This window comes from Balaenoptera ricei, chromosome 11, assembly GCF_028023285.1.
Source record: "Balaenoptera ricei isolate mBalRic1 chromosome 11, mBalRic1.hap2, whole genome shotgun sequence".
Classification (NCBI taxonomy): Eukaryota; Metazoa; Chordata; class Mammalia; order Artiodactyla; family Balaenopteridae; genus Balaenoptera; species Balaenoptera ricei.
The window spans coordinates 95,361,620-95,387,826 of NC_082649.1; the positions used below are offsets into that span (position 1 = coordinate 95,361,620).

A 26,207-nucleotide genomic window follows, 5' to 3' on the forward strand; every position below is an offset into this window, starting at 1 on the left:
TGTTGAAAGGAAGGCGTATCTTAATTAGAATTGGATAATTTGTGATTGTGAAGAAATAAGGCAGCGTATGAAAGAGTTGTAAGAAGAATACTTATAAGGCATGAAAAGGAGATGGAAACAATTTTAAAAACAAAAATCATAGCCTAATTATTAGTTTGGAAATACAAGTGCAAGCTTGAAATCTACATTTTTACCAGATACATGAATGCTGTTATGTAGACTTTCTCTTCCCCTGATAGTTTTTTAGGACTGTTGTGATATTTTTATATCTGTGAATGAAAATGATGCTGCTGAAGATTTGTAGTTGTTTAGTAATATAAATGAATGAAATCTATAGGTGAGTTCAGTAGTACAGGTGCTACTGGTTTTGGAAGGTAAATGCTAACAGAACATCTCTTTCTCTGTGAATAGAATTTTTTTTTTAATGCTTCCCCCATCCCTGCAAATTTGTGCTATAAACAAGTGTTGTTCTTTTGATTATAGCTGGTTAATTCAGGAGAGGATGTCCTTGTATTCTACAACGACAGAGCCTCTTTCCAGACTCTGATCCAGATGATGAGGTCGGAACGGGACCGGATGGATGAGAACAGCCCTCTCATGTACCACATCCACCTGGTCGAGCTCTTGGCCGTGTGCACAGAGGGCAAGAACGTCTACACGGAGATCAAGTGCAACTCCCTGCTCCCGCTGGATGACATTGTCCGCGTGGTGACCCATGAGGACTGCATCCCCGAGGTGAGTGACTCTATCCCCAGGATGGGTGGGCCCTGCTCATGTCTCTCCTCGTGGTGTGTGGGGCTGTGGCTGGATGGGAGTCTTCCGCTGACCTAGGTGGGACCTCACAGTTTTGACACCTGCAGCTCATTTTGCTGTGAGATTTCCATTGGCTGAAACAGCATCTTCTTGAGCATTGGTTTTGGGTGAGAGGAATGATGGGGGAAGTAAATTTTTCCGTCTGTCTCCTTGAAGAAGAATGGGAAACTGCTGGAGGGCTTCAGCTCTGTGGAACGAATGGTTCCACGTGTTGAGCAAAGAGCATTGACCTGAATGAACTTCTCAGAAATGAGAAAAACGGTGCATTGAGATACAGTTCATACCAATGTAAAACTTAACTCTGTAAGTGTATTCTTTAAAACAAAAACTTGTATTGCAAAAATAATGTCGACTATAAAATATTCAGGAACTACAGGTAACCAATAAGAAAATGAAAGTAATCTACCATTTCACTGCCCATAATAAATACCTCTTAGGTTTTTGAAGTAAATTCTTCCAGCTTTCTGTTTCCCTATTCATATACATTAGCTAGTAACAAAAAAATGGATCATATAGTATATATTTTATCTTTGTATGTTTTAAAATATATACTCTTAGTTTATATTTTAAACTAAATATACATACATTTATATATATATATAGCATATGTAGTATAAAATATATGTACTGTTTTTAGATTAATGTTTGGAAAAGTTAATACATTTTGAAAAATTCAAATAGCAAAGACCATAAAGGAGTAAACTATGAAAAATCTTCTTTACCTGTTCCCCACAGCCCTCAGAAAATTATTTATTAGGTTCTTGTGTATCCTTTTGGAGTTTTGCATATAAACATTTATAAATATATATACTTTATTATCCTGGCCCCCCCCTTTTTTAACACAAAAGGTGACATTCCAGGTACATTCTTTTTTTCATATCTGTCCATAAAGAGATTCTACATTCCTTTTTTATAGTTGTATAAAATTTCATTGTACAGATGTACCATAGTTGTCTTCCATGAATGTTGAACCAGCTTATTATATAATGTGATAATAATAAGAAGAAGGAAATAAAAAATTGAATTTTTCTCACAGTCTGGTTTATACAGTATATTATCAAACATTTGGATTCTCATATCCCTGATAGATGGTTGTGGTATTTCGATATGGTTGTAATTTGCATTTCTCTTATTATGCATAAGTGAGGTATAATAGCTTGTTTTTTACCCATTTTGTTTGAAATACAACGTAAGTACAGAAGAGTACATAGACGTGAATTGTGCAGTATAAGAATAATTACGAAGATAGCGGCTGTGTAACCACCACCCCGGTCAGGAAATGTGCCTCATTCCTCGCCTGTGTCCTTTTCCAGCCCCCAGCCTCCCCCAGAGGGCTCCCTCATGGAGGTATAGTTGTGAGGTGGCTCTTACGTAGTTTTCTTTGTACATCCCTAAACAGTGTAATTCAGTTTTGACCACTTTTGAACTTCCTTTATGCACTATTTTGTGCCTTTTCCTGTTCCGATGTGTGGTGTTAGGATTCATCCATCCTGACATACACACCTGTATTCATTTCCTTTGATTTGGAGCATTGTTCTGTGTCATTGTCCCACAATATGATTTTCTGTACGTCTGTCGATGCTCATTTGGGTTATTTTTGCTTTTTGGCTGTTAGGACCAGTGCGTGTGTCCTGGTGTACACACCTCTGCAGGGGGTATACTTAGAAGTGCTAGGTCATACAAGGTGCATTTCTTCCCTTTGACTTGATAATGTGAAGTGGTTTCCAGCAGTTACTCCAGTGGCCACCCCTCCCCCTAGATCTCTTGTTGCTCCCAGACCCTGCCAACCCTTGCTATTATCAGACCCTTTATTAGTATATATTTGTCTTCAATCTGGTGGATGTATAATGATATCTCATAGTGGTTTTAATTTCTATCCTCTTGATTACTAAATGAAATTCAATCCCTTTCCATATGTTGTTTTTGAGATTTGATATTCCTTTAAGTAAATAGCAGATCAGATTTTTTGCCTGTTTTTCCTTTGGCGTGGCCATCTTATATGCACAAATCTGTAGGAATCCTCTGCGGGGATATGCATTGCAAACAGCTTCTCCCAAATCGTGTCATTTAACTCTTGTAACAGTGTCATTTCATAGAAATTTTTTTTTTTTTTCTTCTTAGTTCCTTGATGAGGGATCGAACCCATGCCCCCTGCAGTGGAAGCACGGAGTCTTAACCACTGGACCACCATGGGTGTCCCAGAAATTCTTAATTTTAATGTAGTCAAACGTGTCCATCTTCTCTTCTATGATCAGTGTTTTTTGTTCCATTCTTTACCTTGAGGTCATGAACATATTCTCTTCCAAAAGCTTTGTTTTTGAATTTTATAATAGTGAATTTTGAATATCAAAAAATCATAGAAGTTAAAGTGTGCAGGGGAAAATGGAATGACCATCATGGTCCATCCTTGTCACTATTAAAATGAGGGAACTAATCAATCCCGCACGTACTAAGTTGGTTTTTGAGAAAAGCCTGTTTCTCTCTTCCAGGTTAAAATTGCGTACATTAACTTCTTGAATCACTGCTATGTGGATACGGAGGTGGAAATGAAGGAGATTTATACCAGTAATCACATGTGGAAATTGTTTGAGAATTTCCTTGTGGACATCTGCAGGGTAAGTCTTTCTGGAGCTAAGGAGGCAGGGTGAGGGGGTACGTGTGGGTCTGGGTCACCCTGTGCTGTGCAGACGTAAGGACGCAGTCACGTAACTTCACCTCGCTGATTTGTGGCACAGGGAGGCACCTGGCTATCATCTCTCCACACGTCTCGTTTCTTTTGACCCTTTTACTCCTAGCTGAGAATAGATTTTACTTGTCAAGCTTCAGGGAAGGTAGATTATTTCTGGTTTTCATCTCATCCTCTATGGGTTGATTTGTGAATGATAACCTGGGACATACTAAAATCAAATTTATAAACTTTTCATTTCTTTGAGAATAAGTCTTTCCTCGAAGGACACCTTCCTGAGTGTGAGCATTTATAATATCTCCTACAGTCTGGTGTCGAGCCTCCTGCAAAGCATGTCACTTTCCGTCTTTTGCTTTCCTGACCCAGCCTTTGGGGTGGGCTTCAGTACTCTTGGTTTGGTTTTGCACTGAGCTTAATATTGGTTCTAAAGCTATGGGACTGCGACCTCACAGGGCGCTTTATGGATTTCATATGAGTTTTGTGGTGGTAGGCTTCGGGGGGAGGGCGCTTGGGGGGAAAGTAATTCAGTCCTTGAGAGAATGATTGTGGGATGAATACCAATTTCAGAAACGTTGTGATGCTAAAAAGAAAAAAAAAAGGTGCATTGGAGAACGCTAGAATGTGGTATTTTCTCCTGACTGTACAATTCCCAGTGTGAGACAAGGAGCCTGCAAGAACTTATTTTCCTTGTAACGAAGGACTATGTTTAATAATACCCTGGTGTTGGTGTCACAGATATATATATTGATGTATTATTTAAATATGTATATATTTTTATCTCAAATTCTTCCTAGTCTTTTAATCCCATAAATCTGGGGGTTTAGGCTTGAAATGGAAGGCTGCTTTACCTCTTTAAATCAGGACTCTGACAAGTTTTCTGTGAAGGTCCAGATGGTAATCATGTTTGGTTTTGTGGGCCATGCGGTCTCTGTCACAACTACAACTCTGCCCTGGTGGCATGAGAGCAGCCATAGCAGTCTGTAAGCAGATGGGCATGGCTGGGTTCCAATAAAACTTTATTTATAAAAACAGCCAGCAGCACTTAACTTGGCTGACCCCTGCCTTAAATTGTTCAAAAATGCTGTAAAATCTGTTGCCACCTTCATTCCCTGGATGTGTCCACAGACTGCTCATCACTGGGCTCAGAGCATGATAGCTAATAAAATTTGATCGTTTTACCCCTTACTTCATGATTTTTTATTATATACAATTTTATATCTCAAATTAGAGGGCTCATGAATTTGGTAATAAAACTTGATTTAATAAAATCAATTTTTTAAACTTGTTCTTCTATTGATAAATCTCTAATCTTATTCTACGCCGCGAAATTATGTAGAGTCCAGGTGAAATCTGAAGTCTCTCTTCACCCCAAAACTTATACAATTATCCTGAGTCACAGCCCACTAATTTCAACTGCATATCAGCAGAATTTTTATGGAATGGAAGAGTGTTGTAGGTTTGGAGAATATCATGCACAGTGGACCTCAGTGATAATATTTGATTCAGGATCTTAATTATATGCTTTAGGAAACTATGGCCTAGAGAAGATGAATGGCTTAAACAGTTTACTTTTAGGGAAAATGTAGACAATTGTAGTTACTGTGCCTCTTACCGCCTTTTGGGTTTTAGATTTGCCACAAGTTGGTAGGAATTGGGAAGCGATGGCCTTGTAGGTCCCACACCAATTTTAATGTTCTGTGATTCCACACCATGATACCCAAGTTGATCTGTTTCTCTTCTTCCATGATTTATTTTTTATCATTGCTGTCTCTTAAGGGGAGAAGTACTGACTTGCAGGCTTTTACTTTTCCTTTGTTAAGGGTAATTAGCAGGAATAGTCACAGATGTCTTAATTTTACAACTGGTGTGCAGGTTTTGGTATAATGTCTAAAGTGTCCAATTGTCCTCCAGGCCTGTAACAACACAAGTGACAGGAAACACGCAGACTCAATTTTGGAGAGGTATGTCACCGAAATTGTCATGAGCATCGTTACGACGTTCTTCAGTTCTCCCTTCTCAGACCAGAGTACGACTTTGCAGGTAGGAAATACAAATGTATTGATACACGCAGGGTATTCACAATAGATATTTGGCAGCTGGAGTTGGTGCGGATTCGGGACTGAGCGGCTATAGATGAGCCACTCTGCAGAGCATTGCTACAGATGCTTTTCTCTTTGTGGAGAGTGGTTTTTACAGGATCCCTTGGATAATCAAGTGCCTGAGAATGATTTTCGGTCCCAGATGGTTCTATTGGTTGTTGATTTTCTCCTTAAAATGCCTTCTTCCCTCCCCCCCACCTTGTTGATTCCTTACCTCCAATCTTAGAAAGAGAAGCAGCTTTCAAATAAATGCTAGCGTGTTATTAACACTATTGAAAAATATGTCTGGAAATCTGCATTTTAGCTTGAAGTGTGTGCCTAGAGTTCACCAGAAGGGGTACGTGGCAGGCGGGAGTGAGGAGTCCTTTAGCCTTGACAGCAGGGCTGCCACGTTGCACCGGCCCCAGCACGTGCTGCTCACGTGGAGCCCCCGGAGTCGTGCGATGCAGCAACCTTGCGTGCTGATTGTCAGTGTAGTTAGATTTCGAAAGATTTGAATCCCTGGATCTGGGACGTGTTTTTATTATTCTTTTACTTGGAAAGGTCGCTCTTCTTTTTAGAACTGATGTCTGGGTCCGTGGCTGTGGGAGTCTTGCTGCAGGTCTGTGTGTACAGCCTGCAGAATGAAAGCGGGACTTGGTCTCCAGTGGTCAGAAGAGCAAGAGTAACCCTCCTTGTCATGCACATAGATGGAGGCTGTCCTGGGGTTGATGGGTGGCCCAGGGTGGTTGGAGCGTAGACAGATAATCTTAAGGTAAATTCTCCAAGAGAAGAGTGATTCATGGTCAGTATAATATCACTGATACATTTATCAGATATTGCTATATTCCATTACCTATGTAAAGGAGTTCATTTTAGCTTAGTACAGATGGTATTATCCCCATTTTGCAGCTGAGCAAAGTGAGGCTCAGAGGATTTAATGACCATGCTCAGCCATGGTCACAGCTACTACCTGGCAAAACCATGATTTCAACCCAGGCCTGTCTGACTCTAAAACTTGAATTATGGAATTTTTAGTGAGATATGTTTTCTTAGGGACTGTTGGTAACCTTCTATTTAATTGAGCTTCACTGCTAGCTTTTAGTTATCTCTAAAGCAGCGGTCCCCAACCTTTTTGGCACCAGGGACTGGTTTCGTGGAAGACAGTTTTTCCACGGGGTGGGGGGTGGAGGATGGTTCAGGTGGTAATGGGAGCGATGGGGGGGGGGGGGCAGATGAAGCTTCACTGGCTTGCCGCCACTCACCTCCTGCTGTGCGGCCCGGTGCCTAACAGGCCGCGGACAGGTACCAGTCCATGGCCCGGGGGTTGGGGACCCGTGCTCTGAAGCATCATAAAGTTAGAATGAGACTTTTAGAATATCTGTACATAGTTTTTGTGTAATTGGACAACAGGAACTTGTTAGATCCCAAGCACATGAGTTGCTGGAGGCCAGAACGTGCTCCTTACCAAGTGCTGTTCTACAGAGCCAACTGCTTTGGTTAGTCAGGTTGGACATGCATAGTGGCATAGTTATGCAGTTGGACTTGCATAGTGGCAATTGCTATGGCAAAGCCCATTCTCCTAGAGATTGTGAAACAGTATTGCAAAACCAAATGTCAGAGTAGACCAATCAAATTAATTTAATGGAAACCATTCAACAGGAATTTGTGTTTTTGGTTTTTCATCTTGGTCCCCCTGCTGTCGCCTTCCACTGCCTCGCTCTGAAACCAATTTTAAGCCCATGAACAGGCAGGAGTGGTCAGAGAAATAAATCTTCAACATAAATGTTATGTAAGTCCCTAGCAAGGCCCAGGTTGTCGAAGCCTATTTAAAATACAAAGTCCAAGCTGGATTTCTAGAATATTTATTTTCAAGGAATACCATTTTTGAAGCTGTCCTAACCTGTCTTACTTTATCTGTTGGAAAGCCGATGTCGTGCTCCCCAGCTAGATTTGTACCTTCGTCCTTCCTTCCTTCCTGGTTTTGTTTCCTTCCTTCCTTCCTTCCTTTCTTTTAACCCACATTTGTGAGGGAGGAAAATGGTGGCCTGGGATTGGGCTGTGCTGCATTTAAGGTGCCGTGAGGCAGCTGGAAATGTGGGATCCGGCAGCAGCAGCAGAACTTTGGAGGCTTTTATAGCAGCTCAGAGCTGGGTTCCAGCCCTCACTGCTCCCCTTCCCAGCTCTGTGAACTTGGGTAGATCTTGAAACTTCAGAACCCCATTTCTTACTATACCAGGGTTATAGTATCAACCCTGCAGATTATTGTGAGAATTAGAGTTAATGTTCATGAAAATATAGCATAGTGCCTGGTACACAGTAGGTGCTCAATAATTGGCAGTTTGTACTGTGTCCTGCTAGACGGCAAGCTCCAGGGGGGAGGGCAGAGAGGTGTCTCAGGTACTGTTCTATCTCGAGCACTGTGCCTGGCCCCTGGTACATGTTCATTTGTTGAGTGAGTTAAATGAATCAGGGAGACTCAGGAGAGGGAAGTGGTAAAGTCCAAATATAAACATTGGCTAGTTCAAGTCTCAGCTGGGAAAATGAAGGGGTTGACTAGAAGGGAACTGGGCAGAGCACAGATAATTAAGGACAGTTTGTAAAAGAGAGCAGAGGAAGATCAAGGGGTTATCTTACAGTCAGAATGGGATTCACGAGCAACGCAAGGCCTTAAGAACTAAGCAGGGAAGAATCTCAGGAAGAAGGCGATGGGCAGCCGTGGTCATTAGCCCAAGAGGTCGCGTGAGCTGATGCCCCCAGGTTGTCCATTAAAATGGATAATTAGGAATCAGCTCCTCTGGCTGCCAAAAGATTTATTCATCTTTTGTTTTATTCAGAGGCCAGATGGGAATAGAGCAGATGCTCAATAAATATTGGTTCAATTGAATTCATTTAGTCGAAGGATTCGTTTTCTTTGAGTTAGGCCATTGAGTTCCCATCCCAACTCCACGCACATTAGCCAGTAGGGTGGGTGATGATACCACTGCTTACTTCACGGGGTCAGGGGTTGGTCAGATGAGGTGTGTATAAAGCACTCAGCACAGGGACAGGCAGGGAAGAAGTGTTCTCAGTAAACAGCTGCTCTCAGTGGACCCATTGGGCTCCGGAGCTCCGTATCAGGGCTTCTCAGCCAATTTCTCAGGCTCCCTGTGTGCCTGTTCTCTATTAGTAACACAGATGACTGTCTTGGTGGGCTGTGAGGTGCAGAACAGAAAGTACTCCCTCCAGAAAGTAATGAGATTCTGGTTTGTAGGTGAACTTAGTAGAAAGAGCACAGATTTTGGGCATCAGAGAGCCCTGAAGGTGACTCACTGCTTGGCCATCACTTTGTTCTCTTGGATGCTTTCTTTTAACCTTTCTGAGCTTTTGTTTTTCATTTGTGGTATTAAGGTAACTCCTCTGTCATAGGATACTTACCAAGGCCCCAGTGAGCACTTATGTGAAGTGTGTGGTACTTAATAAGTGAAAGTTATCTGAACGGTGTTTATAGAGGAGGTTCTGAATTTTTATTAACCTGTTTTATTTTTTTAAATTTTAATTGAAATATAGTTGATTTACAGTGTTGTGTTAGTTTCAGGTATACAGCAAAGTGATTCAGTTCTACACACACACACACACACACACACACACACACACACACACACACACATACACATGTATTCTTTTTTAAATTCTTTTCCGTTATAGGTTATTACAAGATACTGAGTATAGTTGCCTCTGCTATACAGTAGGTCCTTGTTGGTTATCTATTTTATATATAGTAGTGTGTATAGTTTATTCCCAAACTCCTAATTTATCCCTCCCCACTTTCCTCTTTGGTAACTGTAAGTTTGTTTCTATGTCTGTGAGTCTATTTCTGTTTTGTAAATAAGTTCATTTGTATCATTTTTTTTAGATTCCACATATAAGTGATATCATATCCTGTTTTAATTTCTTACAGTAAATTTCCTTTCCCCTAGCACTTTTCAATTGTTTTTCTTTTATCTAAGAAACTTCTCTAGAGTTTTTTCTGTACTTTTTTTCTTTGCTGTATTAACTCCTCCTGTTTTTCGGAAGGGATCTGCAAGTACTTTCTCCTAAAAATTAAAGACCAGTGGCGTAGCTTACCATACACAGTGACCTTTGCCTTGCAGGTCTAAAGCTACTCTGATCCAGGTAGCTTTGGATGAAGGCCAAAATTATAATTTTGAAATGCACTCAGGAAGTCAGTGTCAAATTGATTAAGTCGTAGTTTGAGTTCTTTTATTTTAAAATGAGTACAAATTTATACCGTCATAGAGAGGAATAAATCCTACTCTGTAGTTAACGTGCAAGTACTGATCTGTAGTAAATGAACACTTGTGAAGAGTAACCATCAGAACTAGCTTCTCCTCATGTCATTGAAGACACTGCCAGAAATAAAGAAGTAAGGAGCATTCTAGGTGAGATTCACTTACCAGTTTGTTTATGCTGATTAAAAATATAGGTTCTACTCATGGAATGTAACATCTGGAAACAACTTTGGGGGTTCATTGGCCTCAATCCCTGTATTTTATATATTGCACGAAGTTAAAGCTCAGAGAAGTGAAGTGATTTGCCTACAGTCACACAGCCAGTCGGTGACTAGACAAGAACACCTGTTTTCAGGCTGTGATATTCTGCTGCTCCTTCTGGTGGTCAGACTTAGCATCAAGTTTGTGCATTGCCTTAAAATGCTTCTGACTTTTTCTCCCTTGGCCAGGCCACTTCTGGAATCCAGCTCATCACTGGTCACCCCTTCCCACTCTTGCATAAGGGTCCATGAACCCGTGGTTCAAGGCAGTGTCTGTTTCTGACCAGTGTACCAATCGCTCACAAATAAAAGTCTTCACGTCGCCTTCCTCTTGGCTTCTCTTTCTCGCAGACTCGCCAGCCCGTCTTTGTGCAGCTGCTGCAAGGTGTGTTCAGGGTTTACCACTGCAACTGGCTCATGCCGAGCCAGAAGGCCTCGGTGGAGAGCTGCATTCGGGTGCTCTCTGATGTAGGTAAGACACCAACTCAGGTGGGATTTAACATGATGAAAATGCGTTGCCCAGTGGGAATAAAGGCCACCCTGGATGGAGCAGTGGCTATAGCTTCCGCACCCGGGAGGCTGCAGAGCCAGAACTGGAACTGAGATCGTCTTGATTCTTAAACCTCCCTTTCATCTTTCCAAGCCAGCACCTGCCAAAGTCCAGAGCCAGAAAGTCCCAAAGAAAGATAGTCTTTGAAAAACAAGATTCCACGGTTAAATGTTAGGCAACTCTTGGCAAGTCACAGAGCTCAAGTTTATTCAAGGCCCTGGGAAGCCCCTTGTTCAAGAAAGTAATTTGTTTAATCCGGTAAACATATTTGACCACATGGAAATTTTTTTTCGTGCAAAGCACATGTCCAATCCTGTGGAACGCCCTTTCTCAGAAATGGTGCACTGCTCCCTTCTGCCTCTTGATGATAAATACTTCTCCATCCCCTCCCCCCAACCTTGTATCACCTCTCATAGGCAGCTTTGAAAGGAAGTTACAACCATTACTGCTCCCTTCACCCTGATCTTGTCAGACTCTGTTACTTTGCCCTGTTCCACCCCCTCCCCATACATGCTATGCAAAGGGATAATCTTCCTGCCTAAATTGAGAAGGGTTGTCTGTCTCTAGTAGCTATTAAGATCTCTACAGACACCAGAAAAGACAAGTGGGGTTCTTAGCACTGTTGAGTAGCTGTCCAGCAAGTATAGATTGTGTTTACTAGGGCTCATTGCCCGATTTCAGTCATCCCTGCCTGATTTCCTTTACACTCATATGGCAGGTATTTGTGTCTTTTTATTATTTACATGGCACTATTTCACAGAAAGAGATTAGGCTTTTGAAGGTGTGTACGTTACAGATTATAGGTTCGTGGTGTGATATCTCTCAAATAGGGTTCTGTGATGGGCTCCCCAGATAGCCCTAAATTCTGCCCATGTATGATCCTGCAACTTAAGGTTGTTGGTTAAAACTTGGGCAGATCTCTGAGTTCCCTAGCCCAGTAATCATCAGAGAGAGGAAATGTTTTCATAGTCTTGGCCGTGATGAGAAAAGGCAAGGAGAGCCGGTATTTGTGAAACAGCAGAGCATGAAAACCGTACAACCCATTAACCCCAGCACTTTTTTGCTTCTACTGGTATGAAGCTTTGAAGACAGGGAATAGTTGTCTTATTTTTTTCCATGTTGTTGGATTTCACAGATGGAAAAAAGGATTGTTCGTCTAGTTATTTTCCTTTTTAAAATTTTTTTATTTTACAATCATTTTAGATTTATAAGAAAGTTGCCAAGATAACACAAGAGTTCCCATATATCCCTCACCCAGTTTTCCCCGCTATCAACATCTTACATTACCAGCTACGTTTGTCAAAACTAAGAAGCTGACATTGGCCTGTTGCTATGAACTAAACTTCCAGACTTGATTTGGTTTTCACCACTTTTTTCCACTATTGTCCTTTTTCTGCTCCAGGATTCAGTGTAGGCTACCACATTGCATTTAGTTGTCATGCCTACCCAGTATCCTGTGGTCTGTGACAGTTTCTCAGACCTTCCTTATTTTCTGTGACCTTGACAATCTTGAGATGTCCTAGTCAGGTGTCTGTAGAATGTCCCCCATTGTGGGGTTTTTCTTTTTTTTTTTTGCTCATCTGGTTACTTTTTTTTTTTTTTTAACATCTTTATTGGAGTATACCCCATTGTGGATTTGACTAATGTTTTTCTCGTGATGGGACTGGAATTGTCCTTTTTTGAAGGAAGTAAAAAAAAAAAAAATGCAAGAGCCTATATGGAAAGAATAGCTTATGTCATTGTAAATATTATCCTTTGTACTATGTTTGGCTTAAAACAGCATTTTGTAGATTGTTGAAAGAATACCAAACTGGAGAATTTTTAGAAAAACAGTTCACTGGCCAAATGAGTTCCCTGTCTTGATAATTCTTAAAATGTATGAACACATCTGAGACCCTAAGAAGCTATTCATTGAGGAAGCCCCTTGAACTTTGACTTTGAGTTACCTAAACTGTATGACCTTGGAGCATTATAAATTCCCTGAGAGCTGCTGCCCCTCAGAATTCACATTGGAAAACCCGACCTAACAGGTTATGAAGTTCAGTTGAGCTACTCCGTATCTGCACTCATGTTACAGGTGTGGAAACATCTGCCTGCTGGATGGTGGAGGGGGAGTTGTCTGTCTCTAGGGTGTCTCCCATCAAAGTTGTAGGCTCACGAGTCCCCTTTCTCCTGTACAGCCAAGAGCCGGGCCATTGCCATCCCCGTGGACCTGGACAGCCAGGTCAACAACCTCTTCCTCAAGTCCCACAACATCGTGCAGAAAACTGCCATGAACTGGCGGCTGACGGCCCGCAATGCAGCTCGCAGAGACTCTGTCCTGGCAGCTTCCAGAGACTACCGGAATATCATCGAGCGCTTGCAGGTAATGCCTGGTGCTGACAGAAGCGATCCTTCACCTGGCCTAAGACAGTTCCCCACACAGAAGTGCCTCCTTGAGCCAGAGAAAATCCAGGGTTGGCCACAGCGGGATGTCAGTATGGTGAGTGGACAGTCACATGCAATAATGTTTGTGGGACTAGGAGTGCAGAGCTACTTGGGACCAGAAAAGCTCCTGACAAAGTCATGGTCTTTAGAGGTTATTCATTGATTTACAGATCTCCTTATGAAGAAGTCCCTCCTCTCTTACTAGGAAGGGGTACATCAGTGTTAGAAGAGGATGCTTGGAATCAGGGCATAACAGCTCCTTTTTGTTCGTCACCTTGGGATTTTAGCCTCTTGAATCAGTAGGTAAACAAGTGTAATCATGACTTGAGAGAGGAGTTTTATATCAAAATGAGCCAAATGAAAATAAAAGTGTTATTAAATTCTAGCTAGAGTATACTCTTTTTTTTTTTCTTAGTACCTATGAAGAGATGTGCTCTCCCTTTGTTAAAAGGGAGAGTAGTGAGAATTAGATGATGTTAAACACTTAAACATACATCTTAATATTAACATCTTCCTTTGAACAAGCACCCCAGGTGATTTTCTCACAGGTGGTACATGGACCACAGTTGGAGAATCACAGATCCTTCAGATGAGCTCGGTGCAATGGTGCAGTCGTGAAGAGCGTGATCTCAGGCCAGTGCCTGGGTTCAAATCGTGGCTCTGCTGCTTAGAAGTGCATAACCTTGGGAAAGTTACTTACCTTCTCCAGTTTCCTAACTTGTAGAATAGTATAATAGTAACACCTACGTCATGGGGTTGATATGAAGATTAAGAGAGTCAAGATGTTCCGGTTATCTTTGCCTGCCTAACAAAGGACAACAGCGATTGTTTTATTCTCTTTTACTGTTGGAGGTTACTGGGCTCAGTGAGGTGTTTCTTGCTCAAGTCCATTCATGCAGTTGCAGTCAGATGGTGGTTGTGTTTGGACTCATCTTGAAATCTCTCTCACATGTTTGGCAGTTGATACTGATTGTCAGCTGGGACCTCAGCTGTCACCTAAAATATCTACACATTGTCTCCCCATGTGGTCTGGGCTTCCTCACAACATGGCAGCTGGGTCCCAAAATAAGTCTCTCTTGAGAGAGATAAGTAAAAGCTGTTTTGCCTTAATGACCTGGCTTCAGAAATCACATAGCACCCCTTCTGTCATATTCTCTTGGTCAAGGCAGTGACATGTGTCCATTTAGGTTCAAGGGGAGAGGACATGGACCACCATTTGATGGGAGGGATGTCAGTGACTCATTGTAAGAAGAGCGTGCAAGATAGTTTATACTGCGATGGCCATCTTTGGAAAATACAATACACATAAAGCACATAGAACAGAGCCTGGCATGTAGTGAGCACTTGATCAGTGAGCTGCTCTTATTATTACTATTATTATTGTTATGACTGTAATAATTATTATCATTTGGTGAAGTAAATGAATCTCTGAGGGTTACATCAGTTACCTAAAGACGAATGAGTTCACTGATTCATTCATCAACCCCACCCTAGGCACGGGGGATACAATGACCAAAACCAGAAGTAACCTTAACCCTCATAGACTCTCAAGTGTTGGAAGGGAGACAAACATTAATCAACTAATCACACAGATAAAAGTAAAATGGCAGGGGGGACAAACACTGCAGAGGAATGAGTAGTGCTACGAAAGGCACTGATGAGGAAGTTAATCTTGCCTGGAATTGGGGCTGGTGGTCAAGGAAGGCATTGCTGAGGAAGTAGCATTGGAACCAAGATCAGGAAACCGTAGGACTTACTTAAAGAATGGAGTGGAAGGGAAGGAAAGAGCATGTGTAAAGACCATTCTACAGGAGAGAATATGGTGCAAAGGCCAAAGGAAGGTTAGTGTGGCCAGAACCCATGGAGCTGGGGAGGTGGGCAGAGCTTCGCAGGTCAAGGGAAGAATTTCAGCCTTGTTGTGACAGAACCGCTTCTTAAACAAAGGTAATTTGGTTCCTCATGGAGTGCTTCCTGACCCCACTATATTTTAGAAAGAGGAAGGTTATTGTATTGTAGCCTCATAACTGTATGAACACACCGTATTTTCTCTTGCTCAAACTAAATAAATTATCTGTGGCTGCAGAAACATACCAGGGCTCTTCTTAGATTGATTATGCATACTCTTGGGGAATAGAATAAAATACATAAGTTTAGGTAGTGCTTGTTTTAAAGACTTGGGCAGTGGCTAAAGGGGTCCTCGTTATCTAATGAGTTATTGTCTGTCTGAGTCCCTGGAGTTACGAGATTGCCCAGAAGAGCAAAAGTTGTCATAATGTGAGAACATTAAGTTGCAAACGACACGCTTATATAATTAACCCCCATTCAGACATCCCCCCTCACTTAACACTAGCATCTCCCTCTGCCCATTGCTTCTCCATCCTTGTCTGTTGGTCTTTCCCTGATTGCCGAATGTTATACATTTGACAATACAATGCAAATCAATTGCAATGTGAAGTTCAAACCTGGCAAAAGATGCAAGATTTCATGAACATGATGCCGAAGAACTCCTTCAATCTCAAGCAAATGCTGGAGGCAAGTAACATTTTGCCAGAGTTAGGACCAGTAACTACTGAAGAAGGGGAGATTGGGTGCTTTCTAAGAGGAAACTGTTAGGGAAACTGACAAAACCCTCAGAGAATTTTGCCAGAGCGACCCTCTTTGTGACAGCGGTGTGGAAGTCACTCTGAATTAAGGGATGTGGCAATGTACTCGTACCAACTTTTTGGGAAAATTGTCCGCCCCCCCCAGCCCCCGCAAGAAATAGTTTGATTCATTCATGCATTCTTTAGTGCATCCTAAATATTATTGAGTGATTACAGATTTTGTTAAATCTAAGATTAAGTAAAATTGTATTGACAAGTTTTAGTTTTAGTTTCTGCATAAAAGATCACCCAATTCTTTATGAATTTTTGGCCTATGAAATTTGGGTCCCCAATTGAGATGAATGCAATTAAAGTGGCCCTTTCCATGCAAATCTCCTTGGTTAACGGATCCTTCTTATCTTATCCAGTACGCTGTGTTCTGCTCTTCTTAGCCAGCATGCCGATACCTTGGTTCTGAGTTAGCAAGCCAGACAGCGGACTTTAGCATCTTTTGAAGATAATTTTCATCTGTTTTCTGCCATTTGCCTTTATATGGTGTTTGTTGTGTTGGTTTTGCTGCTCTTTCAACTTCTCTCTGTTTTCCTTTCCTACAGCTATGTGTTTTGCATTTGAAGACCATCATGCTATCAGGGTACATGTATTTAGCATGTTGATACAGCATGTTCATTCATTTGTGTTCTCATTTTTATATGACTTTTTATTATGTGAATAATTCATGCTCATTGGAAATAATTTGACAATACTGACAAGAACCGATATATAGAAGAAAACTACAATCACCCATAGTTCCGCCACCCAGGGAAGACCACTAATGATGTTTTAGTAATGTTTGCTGCATATGCTTTAGATATTAACGTTGTTTATAAAAAGCGGATCATATAGTCCATACTATTGTTTGACCATTTTTCACACTCATATTGTAGACACCTTTCCATGTTGTCGAATGTACTTTTTGCATCATATTTTAAAGTACGTGGAATGATCCCTTAAGTAGCTTAAGGACCATCTCACAGGGTGGGTGGGAATGATGACTTGTTATCACTTTGTTTTCTGTGTCAGGGCCTAATGCTTCAGGTAACCGTTGGGCAATGTCTAATAATTTGAGGCAAATACCAGACGGTGCTAAGGTTAGTCTAACCCAGTCTCGTCTGTGGTCATGCTTTAGGTCAGAAATGAATGTTCTCACCCTCCTGCAGTCAGCTGCAGCCCAAGCTGCTCACCAAGGCTGTGCTTCCATTCCAGGACATCGTCTCTGCCCTGGAGGACCGTCTCAGGCCCCTGGTGCAGGCCGAGTTATCTGTGCTGGTGGACGTCCTCCACAGGCCTGAGCTGCTTTTCCCGGAGAACACAGATGCCAGAAGAAAGTGTGAGAGTGGTGGCTTCATTTGCAAGTAAGCAACCCCTTTCTCTGCAGTGCCCACGGGCAGAATCCCACTGACCAGACACAGCACTGGTTCCTGAAGAAGGAGGGGCTGGCCTGGTTTTTGACTTTGATGAGTACAAGGTCCCGTGCTAGGAATCTGTTCTGACCTTCCCAAAGTAAGTGTGTAGGTTCAGTCCTACTTACTGACACTTGTTTTGGTGAAAATTTCTCCTTTGAACGGCATGCCCGTGTGTTCATCTTCCATTCAACACGTGTGGATAGGGTGCCCACCATGAGCTGCCATACAGACTCAAAAAGCCATGGCCTTTGTGCCCTCAAAAAACTCACACCTACCAGGGCCTCACAATCTGTTCCTAACAGCTTTGTAGTTTGTTAGTTTGTGCCTTGGGGCAAAATCTAGAAGAAACGATCGGTTCCGTCACCAGAAATCTCCATCTGATTTTCACCCTAAGTTTGGTTGGTTGTTTAGCTTGAGCGTGGGCTCTGCCTCTGAGTTTCTTATTTTTCTGGGCCCCTCAAAGAGTAAGAGTGGATCAAGAGAACAGTGTGTTTGCCCCAACCGTCATACTCCTGAGGTTTTTTTACACCGCTGGCATATTGTAGCCGCATTACTGACAATCCTCAGTGGATAAATAGCTGCACTTCCTAAACGAGCTGGTTTGAGGAAGCCCCTGCCTCTGTTCTCCATTCCCTATCATCTCTCCACTATGTGTGGCAGACCCGTGGCCAGGGAGCCTGTTTGCTGTTACCGACCAGCAGGTGTCGCTATTGAGACACCAACGGGCTGTTCTTAGTGCAGGGACGGCCCGGAAGCCTGTTTAACCTGGGAGCCCTTGGTAAATATTTGTTCATTAACTGACTAGTTCCAATAAGTTGATTGTCAAGTGTTCTTTGTTTTTTTTTTAATTTAAAGATCGTTTCAGGGATGTAATCTGTGGTTTTCCCCTCCATTCAGGTTAATAAAGCACACTAAACAGCTGCTAGAGGAGAATGAGGAGAAACTCTGCATTAAGGTCCTACAGACCCTCAGAGAAATGATGACCAAAGATAGAGGCTATGGAGAAAAGGTACTGCATTTTATTTTCATGTTAAAACTAGCTTTTGCTATTAAATTGAAGTGGAGTGGGAGCGGTTAGAAATCCACCTTAGTTCAGGCATATTGACTGAGGGGGTTAACTTTTAGATTTTTTAAACTATTTATCCTGCCGTGAAGGTAGCTAAATCATATGAATGTCTCCTTAAAGTCATATATACTTAGTTGTCTCTTACAGGCTGCTTGCCATACAGTCTATATTCAGAAAAACAGTAACAGCAAGGTTTTCCATATGTTTAAATTCCCAATGAGAATGCAAATGCCTCTTGTGTATCAAGGTGTGTGTTCCTGAATTTTGGGTTCCAGCTAAGCATACCTATGGGTTTACTTGCTTCTTTCTGGTGAGATGTTACACAATCCTTCCAGTGTATGAAGAAACTGCCTCCAGTTCTAACTGGAATGAAGACAGACAAACCTGTCACCTTTTCTAATTGAGATTGGGAAATGGACCATCCCTGGGACATGAGACTTCTTAGCACATGCAGTGAGCAGTGATGTACAGAGAACAGCCCTCACACCCCTGATTTTGGTCCAAGTGGGGTAAAAAGAGCCCCATTGCTCTTCCTTTCTGCCCCCAGCAAAAAAGCATGGGCCTGAGTTTAAATCTCACCAGTCTTCATTTGAAGGTAATAATGCTCATTGTCTTCAAGCCACTTCTATCAGCATCTTCCTAGCATGTAAATGTGCTGATATCACTGACTTATCAAATACACAGTAACTCATTCATCTCTGTGAAGAAGCCTTGGTAATTAAATCACAGTCTTCCTTATCAAAAGGGAAGGTGACAACCAGATTTTTGCAAGTGTAAAAGTCTGTCGGAATCTTGCTTTCTAACCTAAGCTATATCTGTCATTAATATTAGAGCAATTTAATGTGTGAGGGTCTTTGGATAAGAAAAAATAAAACAGAAAGGTATGCAGTCCTTTTTGCAGTATACATTTCTCCACTGCCCCCAAACCCAAGGCTTTTAAACGTCACTCTAAATTTGTACAATGTATAAATTAAAACTTGAATAAATGTTGCTTAATTAGAAAATAAGTGTTTATAACTCAGGAGGAATTTTGTGTAGGAAACCTGCCAGAAAAGAGTTTATAAATATAAAAGCAAAGAACACTGGTACAAGTGGGAAGTAATGAGAGGACCAGTCCGTACAACACCTGTGTAGACAACTAGGTAGGTCTTGCACTAAAAAAAGGCGGGGGGTGGGCAGTAATAGAGAATACACTTATCAAATAAGTAAGTAATAACCATTTATTCCACAAGATGTTTATTTTTCTTAAGGTGAGATTTAAGAAATGTTTAAAAAATATGACTCTAGTTATAGAAATTGACTCTCCATAATAAGATAAAATCCACCAAAGGGACCTTAACCAGCTGTGAATATATTAGCACCTTTGGTGCAGAGAACTTGCTTTTAAAATGTGGAGACCACAATTTTCTCTTCTTGAGAATAGCTGTTTCTTTCTATACCCAAGGTACTTCAGGTAAACTTTGTGTCTCAACTCCAGTGAATTTTGCAAATTGTGATTATACTTTTATGTCTCGTAAGTTTTCTTTTTATAACATGGAAAGTAGAAGTACTAGGAGTTGGTCGATTGTCTGCTGTTGGACAGAAAAGTACACCGGGGTCTTTGGGGCCGTGTAGAGGTGTGCTTCCCTGCTCCCTTTCACTACCCAGTAGTGCCAACAGGGAGAACACCGTCACGGCCCCCGGGAGACAGCAGACCTGAGATGTTGTACCACTGCCTGTGAGAAAGCTCATGGAGAGTGACAGAGCCAGGGCTTCAAGAGGGCAGTAGATGGAGGTCACTCTCAAAGAGTTATCAGAGTTGAGAAGAGGTCCTTAGGCTGTAGCTCAAATCCCTTTTCAGCTGGTGAAGAAATTAGTCATACCCTAGCAGATAGAGGCTTGGAGGCAGGATGACATTTCTTTCCAGTCTGATTGGAGCTGTCATCCCCCTTGTTGAAAGTGAAAGTACTATAAGCAAGTGTGGGAAATGCTCTGCAACCAAGGAAGACGTTCTGGAAACCCGTGCTCGTCAGCAGCTCCCGACCGACAGCACGTGTGTGCCAAGCTTCTGGCCCCCGGCTCTGACTGCTGGAAAAGGCTCCTTAACCATTCACTTTAAAAGGGGGTGGAGGTTGTTAAACGATTTCTCTTTCTTCCAGTTTGGTTGTTGGTATCCACTTTGTCCAGTTTCACTGAGGCTTTTGGAAAATGCCTTTGATGGTTTATTGGCTGCCCCTGTTTGACTAAAGAAGCGTGACATATGGGACAGGCTGACTCTTTCAAGGGTGGAAGGAACCCAGAGCCAAAGAAATAACCTTTCTTAGGCAAACCCGTGGGCGTTAGTCGATAAAATAAATGAGGTGTGCTTTGGACTGGGTGCTTGGGACACAAGGGCAAGTGTGAATGCCATTTCTGTCTTCTTGGCCCAATTTTTCTATTAGTTGCTTCTTAAGTGGAACTTGGCCCATGACTAACACCCTCCTGGGATGTCCAGGGCTGTTCTTCTCCCTGCCCTCCCCTGAGTCTTCATGGTCATGGATCTGGTCCACTGGGCTCTGGCATCACCTGTGGTTTGTGTCAGGCCCTAGGAGTCAGATCCGTGAGAAGCCAGTGGTCAGTCCACTTGTCTTGGTCCATTGCCTAAGATGTGCCCATCCAAGAACTATGACATATGATGGAAAGGTAAGGGCTGGACAAAGAAGATGGTCACAAAATTTAATCATGATCATTTAGGAATTAAAGAAATCATCTTTTACTATTGTGTCTCTAAAATGCAAAGGGCCAGCAGTATTTACCAAAGAGTGGTAAATATAAAATAAAGGGATATTTAAAAGGATCACCAAAATAACGATGGAATACATTTTTGTGTGATTCGTGTGTTTTTCTATCCAATGTATTCATAGTTAATAAACTTTAAAATCAGGACTTTGCAACCATTCTGTGTGTGCAATGCCTACTAAACTCTGCTTTTAATCTACAGATTAAACCATTAAAAAAAATAACCTCCCATGGCTAAATATCTCTAAAATTTAACCTGAATCTCTGTATAACTCGTAGAACATCTTTAAGCTCTTAGAGCCTGCTTGAAAAGAAAGCATAATTATTTTATATATTGGCTACTCTGTTATCTACTGTAGGATTTTTATTAAGCTACTTTTTAGTCACAGGGATTTGGAAAGAAATTCAGAGGCCGACAATTAATGTGAAAGTGTATCTCAGTTTATTTAAAGTCCATTTTTTTCTTCTGAATAACAGTAGCTGTTATACTACTAGAGAGTTTTTGACCTTAAGTAATGTCAGGGTTTTCATTTCATACGAACTGTCAGTCCCCTGTTAATTACCACTGCTCCTTTTCTCTAGGTGAATAAACTATTAACATTTCCAGCTACCAGTGTTTCTAATAGGAGTTTAAATTTGCAAAATGTACTAAATATTAATGAAACATAATATTTAGTACATTTTGAGGATCACGCATCTATCATTAAACAAGCATAATTGTGATTAATACTTTTGTTTTTTCTTTTTCTTGAACTTGATGCTAATAAATCATTTACTTGTTACTACTATCACTTGGGTAGGCGCTAATCACCTTGGGGGAAATCTGTTCTCTTTAATCATCAACAGTATCAGGATTCGGAGCTTCTGGGCTTGGGATATGTTGGTCTTACTACTTAAATTGAAGTTGGATCTGATTTAGCCCAGTGATAGTTTGGACCGAAGACTCCCCCCTCCCCCACTGAATGGGAAGATGAGTCCAAAGAAAGAATTTTGTCCTAAGCTGAGTTGCTCAGAGTTTAGCCTTTGGCTCTACTCCTTGCCATCCTCTTCTGAAAGGACATGGTTCTTGATCGGGGAACTTGCCCTTGCCCACAGCTCAGTTCAAGGGTTCTCTCTACAAGAGAGTGCAAAGGTGCTGTCCTGGGCTCTTGGTTAAGTGACCTGCGAGGTTTGATACCTGGCATGTGAGCAAAGGGTGGCAGCACCCTGCCCTTTCTGTTCCGGAGCAGAACATTGCAGAGCAGATGTCAGGGTGAGGTGCGGTGGTGTCCTGAATGCCTGCACCTCTTAAGATGGTCACGTTCTAAAGATGCTTCAACCTGAGTCAGTGATAAGATTACAGTGACAAAGTTTCTAACACTTAGCTCGCTTGTATTTCCTTTTCTAACACTTCCTTCTTTTTCTCCCCCCCCCCCTTTTTTTCTTTTCCAGCTGATTTCCATTGATGAATTGGATAATGCAGAGGTCCTAATTTCATTTTTTTTTTTAAGTGTCCCATGGTGATGTTTCCATGACCCTCTTCCAGTGAACTCTGTGATCTGTCCCCTAGTCTCTGCAGCGTCTAGTATCTGACTTTGTGTAGTGTTGCCTCTGGGAGTGAGTCGAGTCCTTTGTGTTTGTGTTAGCATTTCCCATGAGTTTGTTTGCCATTTGTCTTTGGAGATCCCATCTGAGTCTAGATAAAGATTTTCTAAGCTGTGATAAGATTTCAATCCTTCACTGTCTAGAATCTCAACTGAATTTGTGGTTGACACTGGCTATTAACATCTCTCTGAAACTGAGTGTTGATATTACCATGAGGAGCTTTTCTGTCCATATGTGAAGCACCCATGCAAAAAGCAATAACTACATTGGTATAGTTTGGAAGTAGTCAAAGAAAAACCAAACCACTGCTCTCTTGGCCTACATGTTGGAAGTGTTAAGTGTGAGGGGTCATATAAAATTTTGTCAAAGTGCAGTGCAAATTCCACAGCCCTAGTTGAGACTTTCCAGCTGCTGGCTTGTGGTGGGATTAGGAATGTACAATATCCCTGGCTTCTCTTCTAGGAAAACCAACTAGAGATCAAGAAATTGAAATGTCATCTGATGGTTTCTATACTTATGTATCAAATTAGTTTCATTTACCCAGAATGACCCTGGAGACTGATGAGTGGCCATTCTGTTTGGGATTTGAGGGTGTCTTAAATATTTTCTCTCCTATGAGTATTTTTCAACATTTCTTGCCATATCTGTAGGATGTGATACATGTTTGGTAAATGATAATAGAAAGGATTAATGAGGGGAATTAATGTGTATAATTGAGGGAGTTTAATTGCTTAGTAAATTGAAGCAGACTGGAAAAAAATTTTATCTGACTTTTAAAAATTAATTTTCTGGTCTGCTTCTTTAGGTATCTGTTCATTCTTTTGGTAGAACGATTAATACCTTATTTTGGTGGGATAGAGCTACCAAATAGAATATGAGGCCTGCTCTAATATCTACCACCATAATTTCAGAAATACTAAGAGATGGTTCAGATGTACCTAAGGAGAGTTTGAATCACAGACTTAAAACTGAAAGCGACACGAGTGGTTATGAATGTGGTCCAGTCCCCTCAGGAATGGAGCTCAGAGAGGTTAAGTGAGTGGTCTTAGCTCACACAGCTAGATAGCGGCTAAAGCAGAACTAGTACTGCTGGCTCATCTGCTGGCCTGGAGCGCTTACTGTTCAGCCATGGTAGATTCTGTAAGTGCAGACTTCTCCTTAAATCGGTCAGCATGAACAGGTGAGGAGGCTGTGCTTCTCTGGGATGAATAGAGGGTGAGAAAAACAAAAGGTTGTACAAGGGTTTAACTACTTTAACTGCGGTGATTTTTGCTACTTCCTGTTTGGTCTTCTGTCTTCCGGGTTATTTGTATGCCAGCAAAACGTCTCATGCTGAATTTTCATGTTGGCACCCTTCGACACTCTTGTTTCTCCCTAGAGTTGTAAATGCCTCTCTCATTTGAATTTTTCCTCTGAAATATTGAGGTTGAGTTTCTATTTGCTTAAAGACAAATTAAGCCAGGAAAGGAAAACCTTCCCTAATCGGAGTCTGCAGTGTTATTAATATACTGTTTTGCACCATAGTAATCATTTGATGTGTTTGCTTGCTCAAGATAGAACTTGGGTCTCCTGGCTGGGAGTTTATTGCTCGCTTATGGAAAGATTCCACAGTTGGAGCAGGTGTGTTTATAATTATACACTAGGAAATAGAATACTGTCTGTTTATAAAAGAAGAATGTTCTGGCAGCCACTTGGATTCTTTGAAAATTCCCTGAGGAAGCAACTGTGGATCCCCTCTCCGTTGTTATCCCTGGCAGCCCTCAGAGCCCTGGAGCACCAACACAGGCCCTCGGGCTGTCGGCTCTGGCCCTCTAAGCAGAGATGCCTGATTGGCCTTTATTATCCATGGCTGTTCTGGAAACAGCCGCAGCTCCTGAGGTTTCTCTCCCACCAAGCCTTTTGTCCACGTGTGCGGGTGAAAACCAGCAGCCCACAGCTGGAGTTCTGCAGAAACTCCATTAAGAAACTTAATGAGAGTTCACGCTGGCCTGTGGTACGGGCAAGGCCTCCCACCTAAATTGCAAACCAGCACTTCAACCTTGAAACGTGCTGGGGAATAGCCCCTGAGCAGGGTACAGCATATCTGGAGAGCCATGGTCCCTAGGTTGGGGAAGGACCACCACTCTTCAGTGATAAAGGCCTGTTGAGCATCGTGAGAGAGGAGATGTGCAGTGAACGGCTTGGAAAAAAAGCACAGCATCGTCCGAGTCTCTGTCTGTGCTCTGAGAAAAGAGGGTGAAGTGAGGACAGAATCAGAGTCCCTGCAAGAAAAGTGCATGGTGGGAGCCTTCCCAGCTGTCTTCTGGAGTAAAATTTCATTTGAAACCAGGAAAAGGAGGGTTTTCTTTCTTTTCTTTATTATTATTATTATTATTATCAGTTTTTGCAAATAGGCAGGGTCTCCATCCTTACCCCCTGATTTTACCTTTTCCTTAGGGCGCAGGGGGAGGACAGATGAGGGGAGAAGGGTGGGGAGCTGCTTCCATTAGTGTCCATTCAGCTTATTCTTCAGTTTGTATCTTGACGAATTGTTACCTATAGACACACACAAATCAAGATGGGGACTGTTTCTGTCGGCCCAGAAAGTTCCCTCATCTACCCATTCTTGGCTTTAAACAGACACTGATTGCTGCTTGAGACATTTGTTCATATGACTAATACCTGAGTGCCTGTTCCATCCCAGGCACGTTGACTAGGGGAGTTGGGTCCAAATAGGCGCAGTGTCTGCCCTTCTGGAGTTCACGGTTCTGTGGAGGTGACAGACAGTAATCCAAATTTATGTTAAATGACAGCCATCAACCATGAGAAATATAGGAAGGTGAAGTACTTGGGGTCATGAGACCGTGTAACTTAGGGACTTGTACCTGAGCAGGGAGGTCAGGTAGCAGCTTAGGAGGTCAGGTCACACCGTGAGGACCCCTGGCAGGTGAGTGTGTTTGTCACTTTCCTAAACTGTAAATTTCTGGACTAAACAAAGGGATGATTTTGATGCAGCACTCAAACTTCAGGCCGAGGCGGTGGGCAGAACAGTAACCTACCTCATTTTCACGTGTGCGTCTTTGGAAAGCAGGGCGTGTTTAGAAAGTGTGTGCTGTAGCTCAGTGGACATGCTGCATTTCTTCCTATTGGAGATATGATCCCCATTTAATCACTCTCGCTTGGAACCCTGACCTCTCCAGAGCCACTAGCGGCAGCTGGCAACTTCAGCTCCTTGCACTGCAACAAAAAAGCAAGTGGGATTGGTGTTCCCACTTGTTAGGGTGGCGGCAGCCTGCCTGTATCTGCCTATATATTGAGTTCTCTCAGCTTCTGCCACCGAGAGCTGCTTCTGCAAGCAAAGGAGGCCACTGCCAGTAAAATTCAGGGGGGAGAAAACAGAGAAGACAAACCCAAGAATTATTCAATTTCACCTTCAGGGGGCGTTCTCATGACATCCAACCCAGGGTGGAGGTGTCCTACTTTTTTACATTGCTGTGAACTGCTGGGTTGGGCACCTGCCAACATTCAGGCGGCAGTTACATAAGAGCTTCTTTTTTTCCTGGAATTTAGGCTCACTGCTGATGTGTGACCTTCAGCAGTAATTGCCAATAAATGCAGCGGGGCTGTTTACTGTTAGACACTGGCAGCCATAGAGCAAGTGAGCTCAAGTCGGAGCATACAGAAGCTATTG

At 42.1% G+C, this 26,207-nt stretch overlaps 1 protein-coding gene across 1 annotated transcript in view; it reads left to right on the top strand.

The window, feature by feature from the left end:
- ITPR1 (inositol 1,4,5-trisphosphate receptor type 1) overlaps positions 1–26,207 on the top strand; it is a 324,648-nt gene that overhangs the window by 184,917 nt on the left and 113,524 nt on the right. The window contains exons 33-39 of the mRNA XM_059940230.1: positions 484–735; positions 3,303–3,428; positions 5,411–5,539; positions 10,460–10,580; positions 12,839–13,023; positions 16,931–17,079; positions 18,028–18,139. Of these exons, the coding sequence (XP_059796213.1) occupies positions 484–735; positions 3,303–3,428; positions 5,411–5,539; positions 10,460–10,580; positions 12,839–13,023; positions 16,931–17,079; positions 18,028–18,139 (1,074 nt within the window). The remainder of the gene's footprint in view (positions 1–483; positions 736–3,302; positions 3,429–5,410; positions 5,540–10,459; positions 10,581–12,838; positions 13,024–16,930; positions 17,080–18,027; positions 18,140–26,207) is intronic.